At 38.6% G+C, this 19,672-nt stretch overlaps 1 protein-coding gene across 1 annotated transcript in view; it reads left to right on the plus strand.

The window, feature by feature from the left end:
* pcsk2 (proprotein convertase subtilisin/kexin type 2) overlaps positions 1-19,672 on the plus strand; it is a 69,726-nt gene that overhangs the window by 16,102 nt on the left and 33,952 nt on the right. The window contains exons 3-6 of the mRNA XM_039690619.2: positions 6,986-7,099; positions 7,459-7,567; positions 9,220-9,257; positions 17,924-18,000. Coding sequence (XP_039546553.1) covers positions 6,986-7,099; positions 7,459-7,567; positions 9,220-9,257; positions 17,924-18,000 — 338 coding nt within the window. The remainder of the gene's footprint in view (positions 1-6,985; positions 7,100-7,458; positions 7,568-9,219; positions 9,258-17,923; positions 18,001-19,672) is intronic.

The following is a 19,672-nucleotide window of genomic DNA, read 5'->3' on the forward strand; positions in this document are numbered from 1 at the left end:
TCACCTGCAAGCTTTCTCGTGTAAACAGGGTCTCAGACAAAATGTAACAACAGCACATCAGTTTTATTCTTTATAAAAATGAACAAGTTACTTGATAGGGCCACTAAAGTTCTACATTCCTCTTAAATGTCATATCGATCAGACTAAGTCTGTATTGTTTTTTTGTAGTCTGCATTATTACTTTTAATCATCTCTATTAAGCTATTACAGAGATTAAGCACAATTTTAAGTCATATTTACCTACAGTATAATGCATTAGAAATAAGTTTATGTTGTTCATAATTGTCATACTTGTACTACCACTGTCACGGTGTGGGTTCATGTCTTGTGTTTCCCCCTTTATTTTATATTTGGTTCAGTCCTGGTCCAGGTTTCCCGCTCCTCGTTTGTGTTCATGTATTCCACCTGTTTTCTTAGTTGAGTTGCCCCAGCTGTGTCTTGTTTCATTGATCTGTTACTTTGCATTTAAGGCCCTGTTTACATGAGAACGCTCGCGGGTGAAAACGTAAAAATATATTTTATTGGATGTGGCTTTCGTTTTAGAGCCAGACCCATATTATCGGCCAATATTAGGCATTTTCTAAAATATCGGTATCGGCAGTTATAATGGCCGATGAATGAATATTTCAAAAATAAAATAAAAACGGACGAATCATGCTTCAACCATGTCATGAGTGTTGGAGTTGTGTAGTTTGTCCACCAGAGGGCACTCTACACCGTCCCTGTTAGCAACACTCGTGTATAACGCGCCACACATCCTACAACCTGCTGATCCAGCCAGAGTCAGGCAGAGAGAACCAGTTATCTGCGAGTGAGTGTGTTCTTGGTGAGTTGGTCACGAGACATACATTGCTTGAAAAACAATTAAAAGAACATCCCCATCAGTTCTCTTAACTCAAATAAGCATGAAAAAATGTGTGACTATCATTGTGCAAATGCATTATCATATTATTTTAGTTCAAACTCATAAATAACTACAAATAACTAATGTTAGGGAAATCTGTTAATGTTTTGTTGTGCGTTTCTGAAATAAAAAAAATAATAATAATATCGGCTGATACTATATCGTAATATCGGATTTTAACGTTTTGGGGGCTTAAAAACGCAAAAAAGTGAAACCACCCTCCAGAGTGGAGATCTTAAAAACGCTCCACCGCCGCGTTCCCGTGTAAAGGGTAAAAACGCAAAAGTCTGCTAGACAGTGAAGGTTGTACGCAGACTTGGTGTTGTTGTGTGGCAGTGCTTCACATCGCCACCTAGCCGCCTGGAGTGCATACTACATCAAATTTCACACACTTTTGCATCACCATATGCACACGGATTTCCCACCCAAAATGCGCAGAATAAAAAGTGATGACGCAATGTCGCTTTTGCGTTTTCTATTCAGAATCGTTTCCGTGTAAACATAGCCTCAGCCCTATGTTTTAGTCCAGTCGGTGTGAAATCTTGTTGTTGTTATGGTTGCTTTTCCAGTTTTTGTGTTTCCTGTTCTGAGTTTATTTCATTAAAGTGCTTGCGTTTGGATTCACTCTCTGCTTCATTCCTGCCGGCGTGTAACAACCACATGGTTCAGTATCTGTGAAGGTTCACAATTAAACAAAATGCTGGACTGTATTGCCCAATACGCCCTGTGCATCACAGCGTGGCCCTTATTTGCACCAAAGCACCAAATACGGGTCATATGTTGTCTGATTTAATTTATTTGAAGGACTCTGAATGGGAAGTGTGTGTGTTGATTTTCTGCCTCAGTGGATCAGTGGGGTCAAAGAGCTCTGACCTCTCATGGGTCTCCATCAATATGAGCGATGCTGTGAGATATTCACACCCTTGCAGACAGCTTTGTGCTTTTGAATTAGTGACAGTGGTGGAATGTAACGAAGTACAAATACTTCGTTACTTTACTTAAGTACATTTTTCACGTATCTTTACTTTACTTAAGTAGAATAAATAGTACATACTTTTTACTTTTACTTTGTTACATTTTGCAGCAATTATTATACTTTCTACTCCACTACATTTCTACAACTTCTGTTACATTTTCGTTACATTTTCTGATCAGTTTTTCCCCTGCCAAAACGTAATCTGACCGTCCGTTCGTTGCACGTTTGTCTCACCAGTGACGTTTGGTTGCCATAGATACAGTATATCAACCTGGTCACACTAAATGCGTCTCACGCGCAGTGTGTTTATCGTGCAACTCATATGCGAAAATTTGTTTTTACGTGCATAGGAAACACACCGTGTGTAATATATGTTTGGTTTGGTTAGGATTATGGCAAGCCAAGAGGTTCAGAATTACACCATAAATTAATCTAGTTTACTGCCAAACATAGTTATTAACATATAGTAAGGATAAGCATGATGTGTATATTGCCTAATTGCAAGCTTGTTTCAGAAATGGTGACATTTTTTCCATCATTATTGAACATCATTATAGGAGTATTAGGTTGAATGAGTTACAATTAAATGTTTTATTAATCATTAGAAAATAGACATTAAGAGAATAAATTGTTATGCAAGTACTTTTACTTTTAATACTTAAAGTACATTTAAAATAAAGTACTTTTTACTTAAGTATGGTTGTCATTGTGTTACTTCTACTTTTACTAAAGTAAATATTTATCTGGGTATTTGTACTTTTACTTAAGTACTGAGATTCAGTACTTCCTCCACCACTGATTAGTGATGCGCGATATATCGGCCACCGTATCGATATCAGACGATATATTATAATTCAAAAAGTTTAACATTTTCGGCCCGATAAGAAAATTTGGCCGAAATATTAAAGCCGATAAATAATGCATTATTTCCTTCATCTGAAGCACTTAAGATGTGCACTGTTGGAATTGCATGAAATATGATTGGAATCACTTTTGGAAAAAAACAGTTCGTGTGCACCGCAGATATCAGTGATATCGGTTACATAAAATTGTAATGAGAACATTATAATTGTACGTTTGCGACATGGTATAGCGGTTATCGGATTTCAAGAATTATCGGTTATCGGCCAACATTTTAATATCGGTGCATCCCTATTTTAAATATTTGCGTTTTAGTCTCGGTATAAAAAATGTATGGATGTAAAGGTGCAAAGTCACAATTTGCCAGAACTATTTCATAATAGACTCTTATGCTGTATAAGATTGGGAATCTCAGTTGCTCATGAAAACAAGTCATATGTCATGCAGTGTTTTAAGCACACAAATGTTCTCGAATCTGTGTGCTTTCACACTTGGTGATACAACCGAGATCAAATTAAGAATTCACCATGAAATGGGAAATGCTGATCTGATGCTGGTGTATGTGTGTGTGTGTTGTGTGAGCCGCCATCAAAGCGCTCTCTGAGGCCGAGCGCAGACTTTCATCTGTTCAGTCTTTATTCCACATGCAGACGTGAGGGTGTAATTGGGGGTTTCTTTGTCTGCGAGGTCCGGCTGACGTCATGCTCTGCTAGCGATGGGCTTCGGGGGTACTGCTGTGTCGAGGTGAAGGGTCTCGCTGTGAAGTTTCTGCTGCGTGATGCTTTAAAGGACAGCGATCCGACCATGAGTAATCCTGCACTTTGAAACTCTTCGAGCTGTGAATATTGTGCTCTGATGTCTGATAAGACTGATCACCAGCATATGTTGTGTTTCGGATGTGGGAAGCTTTAGATACAACTTAACGAATTTGCTGAAAGTTGTCACTAATTTTATCCCTTAAAACTCAGCTAAATTACATGTTTAAAGGCAATTCGATAACACTTTATTTTGATAGTCCACTTTAGACATTCAACTTTGCCGCTACATTTCAACTAATCATTATTAGTAGACTGTCTGCTTAATATCTTCTAACACAGTATTTTGTTGGTCCCCCAACAGATATTCTACTGACTATAAGTAACTTAGCAACTACAAGTCAACTTGTTCTCCTAACCTGAACCCTAACACCTAACCCTAACCTAACACTCTACTGACAGTCTACTACAGTCTACTAATACTCTAATGACAGTAAGTTGTCATGTAGTTGAAAAGTTACTTATAGTTAGTAGAATGTCTAAAGTGACTATCGAAATAAAGTGTAACCGGCAATTCACAAAAAAAAAAAAATTCTAAACACATTATAAATGTTAGTAATTGCTAAAACATATTCAAAGACTGTGAAATGTGAAGTACTGAATTGTGGAGTTAGACCGTTAAAGGGATAGTTCACTTTGAAATTAATTTTTGATATGTTTTATCTTACCTCAAGGGCATCCAAGATTTAGGTGTCTTTGTTTCCACAATATTTTCAATTTTGACATTTTTCGGTCAAACCGTTGTTGTCTGTCAGTCATATAATGCAGGTTTAGGGGGTCCACCTCAAAGAGCATGCACAGAGAAATCCAAATTAAACATGATTTAATGACTCGTTTTAACCTCTTGTTAACAGCTACGTGCACTGATCTGAATCAGATGTCCAACTGAACCGAACTGAACCGTCTCCAGACATTACGCCGGAAGTGATCTCATGCGCGTCTACGTCACAAATTGTTTACACAGAGATTCCGGAAGTTTTACCTTTCACTAAACATATTTAGATATACGGGAAATCGCAATGGAAGACGATTTTGATATATCTAAATATGTTTAGTGAAAGGTAAAATTTCGAAATCTCTGTGTAAACAATGCGTGACGTGCATGAGATCACTTCCGGCGTAACGTTTGGACATGGTTTAGTTTGGTTCAGTTGGACATCTGATTCAGATCAGTGCATGTAGCTGTTAACAAGAGGTAAAAACTATATCAATACTGTTCGTTTTCTCACACAAACCGCTCGTTTCGTGTCTTAGGCCATCAGTGTGTACTTACATTCACGAGTCATTAAATCACCTACATCTTGGATGCACTTGAGGTAAGCTAAAACATCAAAAATTAATTATCCCTTCAAACAGTTTTTCACCATTGGGGCTAAAACAGGGCTTGATGATGCACTGGTGCCCCTGAGCTTGTGGACACGCCCCTACTTCATGACCTGGCCCCTCCCCTAACAATAGAGCACATTCGCATCAGTTCGCCGCTCAATCACGAGACAGTACTATTAGTTACTATAGCCTACAGTTTGCTAGCTAGCTAAATGCGTAAGCTACTACCTGGATGTACAAAAATTTATTCAAATTTCCTAAAAACGATCACATCAACAAAAGGTGGATTCATTTTGTGAAAAGCCAACCTTGATGGAGAGCTGAGGATCACCGCCTCTGTAGTGATCATTTTACGCGGGATAGTTGTCAGAGACAACTGGGATTCACTGATAATCCGCTGTTACTGGTGAATGGAGCCGAACCGACTATCTCCCGCCTCAGCCTTCATCCTCCCGTCCCGAAAGCAGTTTCACCCATTGACAGTAAAAGAAATGGACGGAGCGACCCCATTGATTTCAACGGAGAAGACTGAAGCCCGCTTTTTGCACTTCCTGTCTGATGTCTGAGCGACTGCGTGACTACGGTCTGACAGTTGTAAATCTTCTAGTAGCTGTGCCAAGTTAAAACGTTGTTGAAATATTTTTTCCCGTTGCTTTTATGGACTCTCCCACAGACAGTAAAAGTCTTCTCCCCTCGACTTTATGCCTCCATGTCCCCCCGATTGCCTCATAAACAGTAAAAGATTGCCTGCGAGTTTCGCCTCCTGTCTATACGGTAATGTTTCTATTGTGCGACAGAAAGTTGCGAAGTGATGACGCAATCGTTAGCCTATTTTTCACAAAAACGGCATCTACGGGGCCATAACGTACACTGTAAAAAATAAACTGTAAATTTTACGGTAAAAAAACGGCAGCTGTGGTTGCCAGAACTTTACCGTTAAAAATACGGTAGGAAAGTTAATGGTTTCACAGACTTAACTTAAAATTTACAGTAATGAACCGTAATTTATTTTCTGATAAAATGTGGATTTACCAACTTATTGATGTATTGATATCTGTTTTAGACCATTGTAATACACTGACAACCAACAATCATCACAGCAGTGATGAGAGTTACATGAGCAATCACAGCTCATCACAAGTGAACACTTGTATAAAGCAATACTTAATTAAAGAAGCTGCACAATCAATGTCATTCACACAAACATTAAGCACCATCATGGTAACACACATGAAATAAAAAAAAAATGCAATAAACATTAATTTAACAACATTAAATGTAACATATAACCCTAATGTACATAACTGATTAGAAAAAAACAATAAAACTACAGTATGAGGAACTATAGTTATTTCAACAAAAATGCATAAAATGTGAAGTGTTACACAGGGAATTGTGGGAATGTCAATTTACGGTTTTTCACTGTAAATTATACAATGATTTGTTCTTTTTCACTTTCAAAAACTGTAAATTTAACAGTATTTTACTGTAAAATTATATCACAGTATAGTACGGAAACTTTCTGTTTACCAATTAACAGTTTTGCACTGTAGCATTTTTACAGTATTTTACCGTTAAAATCACGGTTATTTTTTACAGTGTAAGATACAAAGTTATACATTGTCGTGTTTCTTTACAAATAAATACTGGACAAATTAAGTCTTTGGACGCCTCAGAGGTAAAGTTATTCGCTGTCAAAGTGACGCAAAAATGAATGGGAGTCAGTGGGATGCTTATAGCAGGTGGCTACAATGGCGGCTCCCGCGAGGCTTCAACTTCCGGCTGATGGATTACCCGCTTGGTATCACCTAATATCACCGTCGGCAGCGTCACCGTGTTTGAGAGCGTTTTTTCAAGATTTTGGTAGCTTATGTATTTGCTGGCTTTTTTATCATTCAAATTTGGCTGGGTGGCTGATAACAAATGTTTTCTGTGGTGTGACAAACTTAATTTTGATTTACAGGGACTTTAAATGTTTTGTTTTCCTGCCTTAAAATACGTTGAATGTAACTACAGTATTTGTTGGATGTAATACGATAATCAAGCATAGAAGTGTGAGTCTGAAGCTTGAAATCCAATGTAAGTTGCTTTTTTCTCTTCCAGGTGAAGAATGTGTTTCCTCAGGAGGGATTTGGCCGTCAAAAGAGGGGCTACAGAGAAATCAGCAACTCTGACGTCAACATGACGGACCCGCTTTTCACCAAGCAGTGGTATCTTGTAAGTAATTATTGTTCATAATGTCTTCGTTTTATTTGACCTTCAGCATTGGAACTGATTGTATTGCATTAGTCGGGAATTGCTCTTCATTTAAACGCTTTTCCTCATTAGCCGTCACCGTAAACATGAGCCGTCGTCATCTTCTTTATTTCTCCAGGGCTTATCGTGACAGGCATCCCTGTCGGTTTTGCCCATTCTTTAATTAAGTTTGTCAGTTATAAACAGTCCACAGCAGGGTTTCAGCCAAGTGTAATATCTGTGTGACATTTACTTTCCCTTCCACGTCTCCTTCCTCATGACATCTAATGTTCAGTGCGTTGGATGCTCGGCTCGTGACGCTTTCGCTATTGTTTGATCAGATAAACACGGGCCAAGCGGACGGGACCCCGGGGCTGGACCTGAACGTGGCAGAAGCCTGGAACATGGGCTTCACCGGCAAAGGAGTGACCATCGCCATCATGGACGACGGTGAGCCAAGCCTGTCCAGCAAACACTGTTGTGTGCAAATCAGTGGCCAGAACGCATTAAAAGCTTTCTGTTTTCAGTTAAAGTTCATAACTAATCAAAACTAACTTTATCTGGACAATAACTTTATTCTAGAGCGGCTGTTACTGTAATCTCCACTGTAAAGCTGCTGTGAAACAATCTAAATTGTTAAAAGCGCTGTATAAATTACGGTGATTTGACTGGACTTCACATAGACCAGTTATGAATTAAAGTGCCACTATTATGCTTGATTGGATATTTCCTTTCATGCAGTGTGTAATAAAGCAGTTTGAGAGTGTAAAAGGGCTAAGTTAAGATCAAAGTTTTTGTCTCCCAAAAGAAAGAAGTGATTCTGAACTCAAACGAGTCGTCAGTAATTCAGTCTCACTATGGCAAGCCGTTTTAACTTTTATTCATTTCCAGGATATGAATTCTTGATATCAACAATTGTATTTTCACCATAGGCTGCCATTAAAAACCAATTGTTGATGTCAAGAATTGATTTCTTACTACTTCAATTTCACATATCAGAAATACAATTATTACTAGTATTTTAATATCAAGAATTCAATTGTTACTAGTTGAAATGTCTATTCTTGATATCCACAATTGAATTGCTACTAACAATGGTAATTTTTGATATCAATAATTCAATTTTCACTAGTGACAATGTTAATTTATGATATCATGAATGTGATTGTTACTAGTAAGAAAGTCATTTTAGATATCTGAAATAAAATTGATATCAGAAATATATTTTCCGATATCAAAAATTATCATTTTTACTAGTACCAATTGATTTGTTGATATCAAGAATAGACATTTCAACTAGTGACAATTTAATTGTTGATATCAGGAATTCACATTTTTATTAGTAACAATGCAATTATTGATATCAAAAATGATATTTCTACTAGTAAAAAATCAATTATTGATATCAACTATTTATTTTGAATGGCAGCCTATGGACAGTGAAAATACAATTACAGATATCAGCAATTAAATTGTTGATATCAAAAAATGTAATTGGTGATATCAAGAATTCATATCCTGGAAATGAATAAAAGCTAAAACGGCTTGCCATAGTATCACTTCGGAATGAACCTATGTAGGTTTGTAACTAATTTGCATAATGCCAGCCTCTGGTCTTAATTGGCTGATCAGCATCTCTTAGCTCCGCCCTCAAACACTGTAGTGTATCTGAGACTGAAGAGTTCGGTTCGTGTCGAGAAGACGCTGTTTTCTGCTGACGAAGCAAATCCACTTTGATGAGATTGATACGGTAAAACCCTCGCCATCGTTACTGTTCGTATCACTGTGATCAAGATCTGAGGTTCAGATATGATAATGAGCGTTTGCTCTCTGACCAATCAGAGCAGAGCAGCTCTCAGAGAGGCGGGGCTTAGAGAGACTGAATCTCCAAACGAAGCGTTTCAGACAAAGAGCTGAAGCTGCAGTGGAGATTATGAGTTAAATAAAGTGTTTTTGACCTTAGATGTGTTTAAACCTGTTTACAACATTAGGGACCTTTAAAATAGCACAATAGAGGCTTGATAATGTTTAGTATTGTTAGCTAATTTCATCATGTAAAGATTGAATGCCCAATAAAGTATTATTTTGACGTCACCTTGCAGGTATTGATTATCTACATCCAGATCTCGCCTCAAATTATGTAAGTACCTTTTTCCATTTAATATTTATGTAACATTTTAAGTAAATAGCAAATACTTGAAAGACTTACTGCATTACTATATAGAGTATGCCTCAATTTTACTTTACATTGTTAGTTCATGTCAGCTTGACATGTCCATAATAAAAGATACAACTTATGATTTCAATGTAGTAGTTAATGTTGAAATTAAGATTAATAAATGCTTTAAAGAAATATTTTTCATTGTTAGTTCATGTTAACTAATGACCGTTAAAGTACTTTCGCTGAACTGGTTATTCAATAGAAAACCATTTTAATTGAATGCTCAACAAACATTATGTTATTAGCTGATATGCAGCTTTGGTCGCAAACTCCTCTGTGTTGTTTTCCATTTCTCAACCTAATTAATGTTTAATGTTCATGCGGCATATGAAGCTCTACAGCATGTAGACAGTGGACTAAACCCAATGCATGGCAATGATCCCAGTGTAAAGGTTTGCAAAGAAAGGCTTGCTTCTCTTCAGACAGATGACACATTTGCATCCTGTGTGCAATTAAATATGCAGATAATGGCGAGTTCTTCCCCGCTGAGACGGGATTTGCTGCACCTCGGCAATTACGAAATGCTGCCGCACATCATACATCAGTGCCTTACTCGCATACACACAGCAGATCTCAGCACTGTTTTCTGCACGACTGTGGATAAAAAAGGCTGGAGGAAGTCATGCTAAAATACTCTCACAGTGTTTCCTGCACTTACAGTGAGCGGCAGTGTCAAGGCTGTTCTAGTTATCATGTTTACAGGTTTGAATTGAATGCGATGATTCGGTGCCATCAAACAGAACAACGTCTATAAATAGTTAATGCATTTTCCTTTTGTGTTGTCTTTACTAGTTGCACGCAGCAACAAACGCATTCATGAACGAATTACTCGACTTTAACGATTCTTAACCCTGTAAAAGCCATAATTGATAAGCACATTTTGAAGGCCTCTAAATGATCAATGAGAACCTTTGCACTGAATCGTCGTCTGATTGATAGTTTACTTTAGATCTTTTGGTAACACTTTACTTGAAGGGGTTGCGCTTTTCTAAGTGTGTAAAGTGGATAAAGTGGATTAAAGTGGGTAAAGTGGATTTATTTATTTATTTTTATTTATTTATAATGTATTTAGAAATGCCCAACCAGGGACAGGAGTTGTAAATTAGCATTAGCTATAAACTCTATATGCTGCGCATCAGTTACAGGCTTTGTATTGTGACTATGTCTGAATGTATGGTCCCTGTTAAATAAATAAATAACTATATTGTATGGCATAATACCACAGCAAGTGCTTGGAAGCACTTCGACTCGGCGTAGTAATATCCTCACTCTTCCCCCTCTCCCTCTCCGGAGTCGATACGTCCTAGGTCGAGTTACACTGCTCGAGTAACTGCATTTAAAGCTACAATACCTAAGATTTTACGCCGCTAGAGGGCGCTACATTCAAAACAACAACAACGGCTTTGTTTGATGACGCCGCGGAGGAACGCGGAATGATGGGAACTGTTGTTTTCAACTCCATCGTGGATAAATCAGTCAGACGGGAATCGAAAATTAGTTGTCATGGATGAGGTAAAGTTCGATTTCTATAACTGTTGCGTTTAATGACATGGTTGTTTTTCATTAAACTGAAATAACCGCAAGAAAGTAAGGTTTAAAAGTAAATTAGTTATCACAGATGTTAGGGGAGAGCCGGGACGGTTGAAACACTTTTCAGAAAAACGTTGTTTTCTAAGATACAGCCAACAGTTCACATTCCGAAAAGTATTTGCGGTGAATATGAACTTACGATTTTTCACATCATAAGCATAGACAACAAGACATTCTAACAATAGTACTAATTGTTTTGTATCGTTTACTGACATGAAATTTGAATACAGAACAAGGTGTTACTCACCTGTCAAGTAAAACACATGCAAGATCACGAAGTTCTCTCCATTTAGGAAATGCCACACCGATATTGAGCTGGTTTTATTTCTCTTGTCCCAAATTCTTCTTGTGTCGCTTGGTTGACCCGTTCGTTGACGTTTGCGTTTATGAGACTTGTCTTTGTCGACAGAACCAGGTGCAATCACTAAAGAGTAATTGTGCTCCATTCTATAACAAATGCGCAAAACAAGGTGACGTTTGTTGCTTGATAGACGCTAACGCACAACTACAACTTCCACATTTGTCCAGGACTACACGCAGTACGAGCGGAAACCGAGGTAACGTGGATATGACGTGATTGACTGGCGACTCCCAGCTCACCCCTGCTCACACGCCCCGTTTCCTTGGTTAAAATTTCAATTTTCTCGCGATTTAAACATTGTTTGAAACATTTGGAATATTGTAAGTTATCATCTTAACTAAATATATAACACTGGCCTTGTGATTTTGGGATATTTTAATGCAAAAATCTTAGGCATTCCACCTTTAAATAGGGAAAACGTGGAGGTGTTTGGTCGCTTCTCTGCTTGGCCCATATTAAATGAACTGGGCTAGTTACGTGCGATCAAAGTGTCTCGCACACCAGAGTGATTGACATTTATGCATCAACTCATCTTAGTTAAGGGAATAACATAGTTTAATATGAAAAAACGGTGGAGTATCCCTTTAAACTGAGAGAGCGTGCGTTCACAGACACCAGAACACGTTCACAGTAACGTTCATCAGGTGGTAATACAGTACGTTCAGTTCACGTTCGCCTAAAATATGAACGAGTTCATGGACTATCGTTCAATGAACGCGTTCAGACACAACACTGGCAATGGAATATGCTTTGGCTTCACCTGGAGGGGAACATGCCATGGAAATGAGGAGGATAAGATTTAAACTGAATCCTGTAGGCGTATTCTATTCAGTCCCTCCAGGATTTCACGATTTTTTTTTTGGTGATTTTTGCGATCAAAATTACTGATTTTGTGGTGGTAATTTCCAAAAATTTGTGAAAAATTTTAGTATTCAGTCCTTCCAGAAAAACGCAGAATTTTTTTTGTGATTGTTGCGGGCAAAAATTGATTGATTACGTAGCCCGTTTTCTTTAAAAATGCGATGGAATATGCGGGATATTTATGCAATTTTATGCGATGAAATTGCAGGAATTTGCAAAGATTGAGGAAACTTGCAAAAATTGCGGTTTGATGAAAAAGAGAAAACAGGTGATTCCCCAACATCCTGTTCTCACTAGGCTAATGTAAGAGTCATTTCTTATTACCTCCTTTGATAAGCAAGCATACTACATCATAGAAAGTGCTGGGAATATTCTCATCTTTTTCAAATTTCTCATCTTGTTTTATTTCAGACTGTAACGAGTGTAAATATGGTGTGGCCCCTTTAAGAGCTGCGCGCTCCTGTTGAACTCTCTGCAGTGTTATATGTGCGCCTCGAACACCCCATGTGTGCGGGTAATTTCTGTTTGATGCTACTTCTTTTATATTATGTTGTTTATTAAGGAACGGTAGAACGTGTGACAGACAGTTATACGAGTTCGATTTGTGAGATGTCAATCGCCTCCGTGAGTCTGTCTGGCGTCACGTAATTGCGTCACTTCATAACCCAGATAGCAAACTGACATTGAATCAACGTGGAAACATGACATCGAAACAACGTGGTTCTGACATTGTTTTGCTCATCGAATTAACATTGAACCAACGTCAGACGCGTCAACGGAAAATCAACTTGAAATCAACGTTGTTTCAATGCTATGAAAGCAAACCAATTTTCGATTTTCATTTAGCTTTGAAGAATGCCGCGTGACGTTGGTTCAACGTTAATTCGATGAGCAAAACAATGTCAGATCAACGTTGTTTCGATGTCATGTTTCCACGTTGATTCAATGTCAGTTTGCTGTCTGGGAACGTTCCCATGGAAACAGGGGGAAATGGCTGCTCTTGTGTGAAGCAAACGCAACATTTTTCAACTTTCTCCTAAGATACATGTTTTTTTGCAATGAAAATGCGAGGATTATGAAATTATGCAAACCCCGCATATTTTGCACGGAAATCGGCAATTTACAGTATGTGAACGAAAGTGCGGCATATTTGAATAAATGCGGCCCCCGCATAAATATGCGGACTTTGGCTGATTTTGCATTGAATTCAGCGATCGCATAATCGCGTTTTTCTGGAGGGACAGGAGAGAAGTTCGGCAGAAGAGGTATCTGTGAGTTGGACGACCTGGTGGGGGACGAATTGCTGGAATGCATCAGATTGCTTCGCTGCCACTTGAAACCAATTAACAGCGGTGTTGACCGTGTTGTCAATTAGGCCAGGAAAAACTTAGGAAAAACTTTTTCAATTAGGAAAAACTTTCTCCTTTTCCCTGATCCCTTACAGGTTTGGCCACAGGTGCCTCTCTGTAGCTGCCGTTAAATGGTAACTAAACCCCTGGTCAGAGCCTGACTCCACCCACTGGCAATATTTGAAAATGCTGAAAAAGTGGGCAGACCCCAGCAGAGATAGAGGGGACGAAATAGATGCTAAAACACTCTATCCTGATCGTTTTCAATACTCACAATCCCAATTCTCCCTACAGTGGTTTTGACGACACAAGATGGTTTTTATACTGCCAAGGGCGTAGCTCGCGTGGTGAGCTGAAACCTGCGTACGTCACGAAGTGCGGAACATCCAATAGGAAAATTCAACTGCAGTAGCCACCGTTCAACCTGAAGAGGGCAGCACTAAGACGTTTTTACACCATTTATTGTAGAAATAAAACACTTTATAAACAAATGTCAAAAAAGTTACTCGAATCAATGACTGGTATTAATAAAGATCCATTCTTACAGATCATTAACTAAAAAAAGTAGGTTAAGTGTTTAGTTACTCTTTAAATGGCATATGTTTGGTACCTCGAAGAGACTGGTCTGTGGCTCGGCGGAGTTCTTCTTCCAAACCACTGAAATAACTATCAATGACATTTTAATGGAGTCTAAATGGGAACCAGAATATTTCACAAATGCTTCTCTGGCGTTATTGTTTTGAGACCCGCTGAGCTCTGAGAGCCGCAGGAGCCGTGGATGTGCACCACAGATGAGTTTAACCCAAAAATAGCCTGGCTTTGACTGCGGAGGAGGATGATGTCTCCAACCGGGCCCAGCTGAAGCGTAATCCACCATGTCCTCCCCTGCCACTGTTTTATTTAGCATCAATTCCTCCCAGACCTTCCTGTTACTCACCATTAGCAACACAACTATACAGAATGTAAACGTTTGTTTGTGTGTGTGTGTGTGTGTGTGCCTGAAGGGTACGAGGTTAAAAATAGATTGAGAATAATTTTCCTAATAAGGACTAATGTGGGATGAGGAGTGAATTAGCATAATCGTTTGAAGGATTTTTTCCGACAGGGGACTGGATTTAATTCATCGCTTGCTAACTGCGGTCTCCAGGCGGCAGCCAAATGGAGACTTGCCAAAGAACAGAGCGAATCACGCTCAGCTGCGGCTCAACTCGCTGCGCTTTATGTGGATCTTTCAGCGCGCTTTTCCTCTATGGTGTTCGGTTTCCATGGTGATTAAAATGATGTCATACACACACAGGGGTTTCAGAGCCGTTTCTAAACTTTGACCTCACAGATATTGCATGAGTGGAACTATTTAGTGAACATTAATGTAATTATGTACAATGCAAAAATTATGTTAATAGCTCATTGGCAGATATTTTGAAAACAAAACTTAATATTTTAATCTTTAATATCTTAATCTAAACTTAATATAAACTCTATAAGCAATGTCAAAGCAACATGAGGCCTATTGTACAGACCCTCGATTTCACTTAATTCCCTTAATGTTTTGTCTCGAAATTCATGCCAGTAATGTTTTTTTTTTCTAAGGCATGTTTATTAAAGCTAGTTAAATGTCCTAATTGAATCTAATCTTGGCTTAATCTAAACAACTGTCTGTGAAACAGGGCCTATAGTCTATCATGGTTTAAAGCTTTTATAAAGTGATGCAAGACTTTCTTTTTCGTGGATAATTTTGCAGTAATGATCGACTGAGTGCCGTATACATGATTGGCCCTATACACATTATGTATATATATATATATATATATATATACTGTATATATATATATATATATATATATATATATGAAGAGTTCAGATGCAAAAGCCTCTAAATGCCATTTGAAATTTTCTTCTTTCATGATGATTTTTATCAAACTTGTATTTTTAAGTTCAGTAATTTCACTTAAATAACAATTAATAGGTTAATTATCATTGCCATTTAAGTGAAATTACTGAACTTAAATATACAAGCTTGATAAAAATCATCATTAAAGAAGAAAATTTCAAATGGCATTTAGAGGCTTTTGCATCTGAACTCTTCATATATATATATATATATATATATATATATATTAGGGATGCACAAGTTTAACATAAAAAAACATAAAAACATGATTAACATAAAATAACATAAAAAAATATATCGGCCGATACAGATATGGTGGCCGATATATTTTTTTATGTTATCATTATCGGCCCGATAAGTACATTTGGTCGATATATTAAAACCATAAATAATGTATTATATCCTTCAGCTGACACACTCAGATGCGCACTGCTCATCATGATGGTTTTGAATAGCTTGAAATATGATTGGAATTACTTAAAAAAATAGTCTTTCATATCGGCTACATAACATTATAATGAGAACATTAAAATTGTGTGCTTGGGACAGGGCTTTTAATGTTGAGACTTTTGTTTTTGTATTCAAGCTCTCAAAAATTATTAAAATAAATTTGAATTTAGATTTACCGGCCAATATATCGGTTATCGGCTTTAAAATATAAAGAATTATCGGTTATCCGTAACAGCCATTTTTTTATTGCCTTTTGAATGGTGCATCCCTGATATACTGTATATGTACATTATAAATACATTGCCATTCAGAATATCACTATTACTGATGATGTTTTGAAGCACTGATGCGATTGGATGCTTTGCTCTTGCTCTCTATTAATGAAGTCTCTGGGCAGAGAAGAGAGAGCTAAAGTGAAGGCCGACATGAACGTCAGAATCTGAATCTCCATGATTGCACTGATGGATTATGGGACAGACACACTGCTGTAAAGCACAGGGCTGGTGTGTCAGTTGTTCCCTCAGTGTGTGCTGGGTCGACTGAGTCCATTATCATGCTCTACTTTCTCTGAGCGCAGACTCCGAGAAACTGGACTTTTTGTTCTTTAGTGGCAGTAACACTAGATATTTTTCCATCCACATATTTTAAATGAATTTTGGGATATTGCTTAAATATATTGCTTATATTGGGGTATATATTGGGTCTGAGTATTTCACAATCTGCTCAGTTAGTGGGATTTTCACACAAAAACATTTCTAGGGTTTACAAAGAATGGTGTGAAAAGGGAAAAACATCCAGTATTCGGCAGTCCTGTGGGCCAAAATGCCTTGTTGATGCAAGAGGTCAGAGGAGAATGGGCCGACTGATTCAAGCTGATAGAAGAGCAACTTTGACTGAAATAACCACTCGTTACAACCGAGGTATGCAGCAAAGCATTTGTGAAGCCACAACACGCACAACCTTGAGGCGGATGGGCTACAACAGCAGAAGACCCCACCGGGTACCACTCATCTCCACTACAAATAGGAAAAAGAGGCCACAATTTGCAAGAGCTCACCAAAATTGGACAGTTGAAGACTGGAAAATGTCGCCTGGTCTGATGAGTCTGGATTTCTGTTGAGACATTCAGATGGTAGAGTCAGAATTTGGCGTAAACAGAATGAGAACATGGATCATCATGCCTTGTTCCCACTGTGCAGGCTGGTGGTGGTGGTGTAATGGTGTGCGGGATGTTTTCTTGGCACACTTTAGGCCCCTTAGTGCCAATTGGGCATCGTTTAAATGCCACGGCCTACCTGAGCATTGTTTCTGACCATGTCCATCCCCACCATGTCCCCATCCTCTGATGGCTTCTTCCAGCAGGATAATGCACCGTGTCACAAAGCTCAAATCATTTCAAATTGGTTTCTTGAACATTACAATGAGTTGACTGTAGTAAAATGGCCGCCACAGTCCCCAGATCTCAACCCAATAGAGCATCTTTGGGATGTGGTGGAACGGGAGCTTCATCCCACAAATCTCCATCAACTGCAAGATGCTATCCTATCAATATGGGCCAACATTTCTAAAGAATGCTTTCAGCACCTTGTTGAATCAGCGCCACGTAGAAATAAGGCAGTTCTGAAGGCGAAAGGGGGTCAAACACAGCATTAGTATGGTGTTCCTAATAATCCTTCAGGTGAGTGTATATACACCATTTTTTGACCAAAATGAGCGATCTGAGATTTTGGTCATGCCACCCACACCGACCCTTTCTTCCTCATGTCCCTGCAAGTTTTTGTCAGACCAGAATGAAGTTCCTCACATAATTCCGGTGTCTGGGTCGTGTTTCCCGCAGTGTTCGAATACATTACCTCTGAGATTGGCTGGATGGTTAATTAAGGAACAGCTAGAGGAACGCTTAATGAGGGGCAGCTCATGACACACTCAGGGATGAGCGCAATGGCAATTCCAGAGATGGTTTCTAAATAATGAATGACTAATTACTGAAATGAAGCTCATTGTTTATTTTGACATAATTGGTACCAATTCATAAGTCTGTAAAGCTTGATGACAGATTCTCTATTTCTTGTTGATGTTTCAGAATGCAGAAGCCAGCTTTGACTTCAGTAGCAACGACCCATTCCCTTACCCTCGCTACACGGACGACTGGTTTAACAGGTAATGAGCATATTTTCACGTGTACGTCTTGTTTAAATGAGTCAGAATCCACATGTGCCGGATGTGGATCCGGAGAAATGTGAAAATACTGATTGGACACAATGCAAAGCTTATCAATGCAATGTCGTGTTAATTAATATCTAATGTTACATGTCTATATTTTAATATCTCTTTTATCATTTTTTTAGCTTAAATTGTGGCTCAGTGTTGGGAAAGTTCACTTTCTAGTTCAAACTTCAGTTCACACATTTTAAAATGAACTAGTTCATTTATAGTTCTTTTTTCCATATGTTGCGAGCTCTTTTTTTATTATTATTATTGCCACAGCCCATATACAAACACAGACAACAATTATTTTATCGACGGGCAAAGTCTGCACAGAAATGTACGATTTTTCCCATCCTCACCGACCTCGGCATAAAATCCATTTAAATGATCATACGACACCTCCTCGCGCGCTGCTTTGTCGATGGCAGCCGCGGCGCGACAACTGCTAGCTGGTGTTGCCAGATTGGGTGTTTTTTCGCTACATAGGGCCTGTTTACGTGTGTTTTAGCCTGGAGGCCTCTATAGAAATCTGGCACCCTATTGTACGAAGTTAAACTGAGAGAGCGTGCGTTCACAGACACCAGAATGAACGCGTTCACAGTAACGTTCATCAGACAGTACGTTCAGTTCACGTTCGCCCAAAATATAAACGCGTATGGCTCATCCAATCTCATCTGTTGGATAACGTTATCTTTATCTGTCTTGTGTTTTTACTCATGTGTCACATATGAAGCTTTTTTGCACTGATATATTTTTTTTAATTTCTACATCATCAATACTGTTTGTTTTGGTCCAAATTTTCAGCATCATTATTCCAGTCTTCAGTGTGACATGATCCTCCAGTAATCACTCTATTAAGGCCGTGTGTCCACCAAAGCGTTTTTAGCCAGCTGAAAACGCTAGACGCTCTGCTGAAGACGCCGTGCTTTGGGCGCTTGAGAGCGTTTTGGCAGCGCAGCGTTTTTTCCGTTGAGACGTTTCGTTGCTATGATACAGAATATCCGCAGCAGTTTGAATGTTGTGTCAGTTGGTCAGTGTGGTTTAGCCCCGCCCCTCCTCCACTGTGATTGGACGGCTGGGTAAAAAGTGACGTTTTATCCAAAGTTGAACATTTTTCAACTCCCAGCGACCAGTAAAAAACGAAAAATTTAAAAAAACACTCAGGGCGCCCCCTCGGTACGCTCATGCCGTTTAAAAAACGCGGCGCTCCCATTGAAAACAATTGAAAACATACGCCAGGCGCGTGGAAAAACGCTTTGGTGGACACACGGCTTAAGATGATTTGCTGATCAAGAAATTTTTATGATTATTATCAACGTTGAAAACAGTTTTATATTTCTGTGGAAACATTGATAATTTTTCTCAGGATTCTTTGATGAATAAAAGTTCAAAGATCAGGATTTATTTGAAATATATCAATTTCGTAACATTATAAATGCCTTTACCGTCAATTTTGCTTTAGAGCAAATGACGTGTGGCCTACACTACACAACATAGAGGACTCGCTGATGCCGCAGTGCATTGCCCTGCAACTGTGTTTGTTAGCAGTGTTTGGATGAAGGACTCCTTGCCTCTCTGTATTGATTTTCCTGACACGTAACCGCATTAAGCCATCTCTCACCGG

This window comes from Pimephales promelas, chromosome 11, assembly GCF_988280905.1.
Source record: "Pimephales promelas chromosome 11, fPimPro1.hap1.1, whole genome shotgun sequence".
Lineage (NCBI taxonomy): Eukaryota > Metazoa > Chordata > Actinopteri > Cypriniformes > Leuciscidae > Pimephales > Pimephales promelas.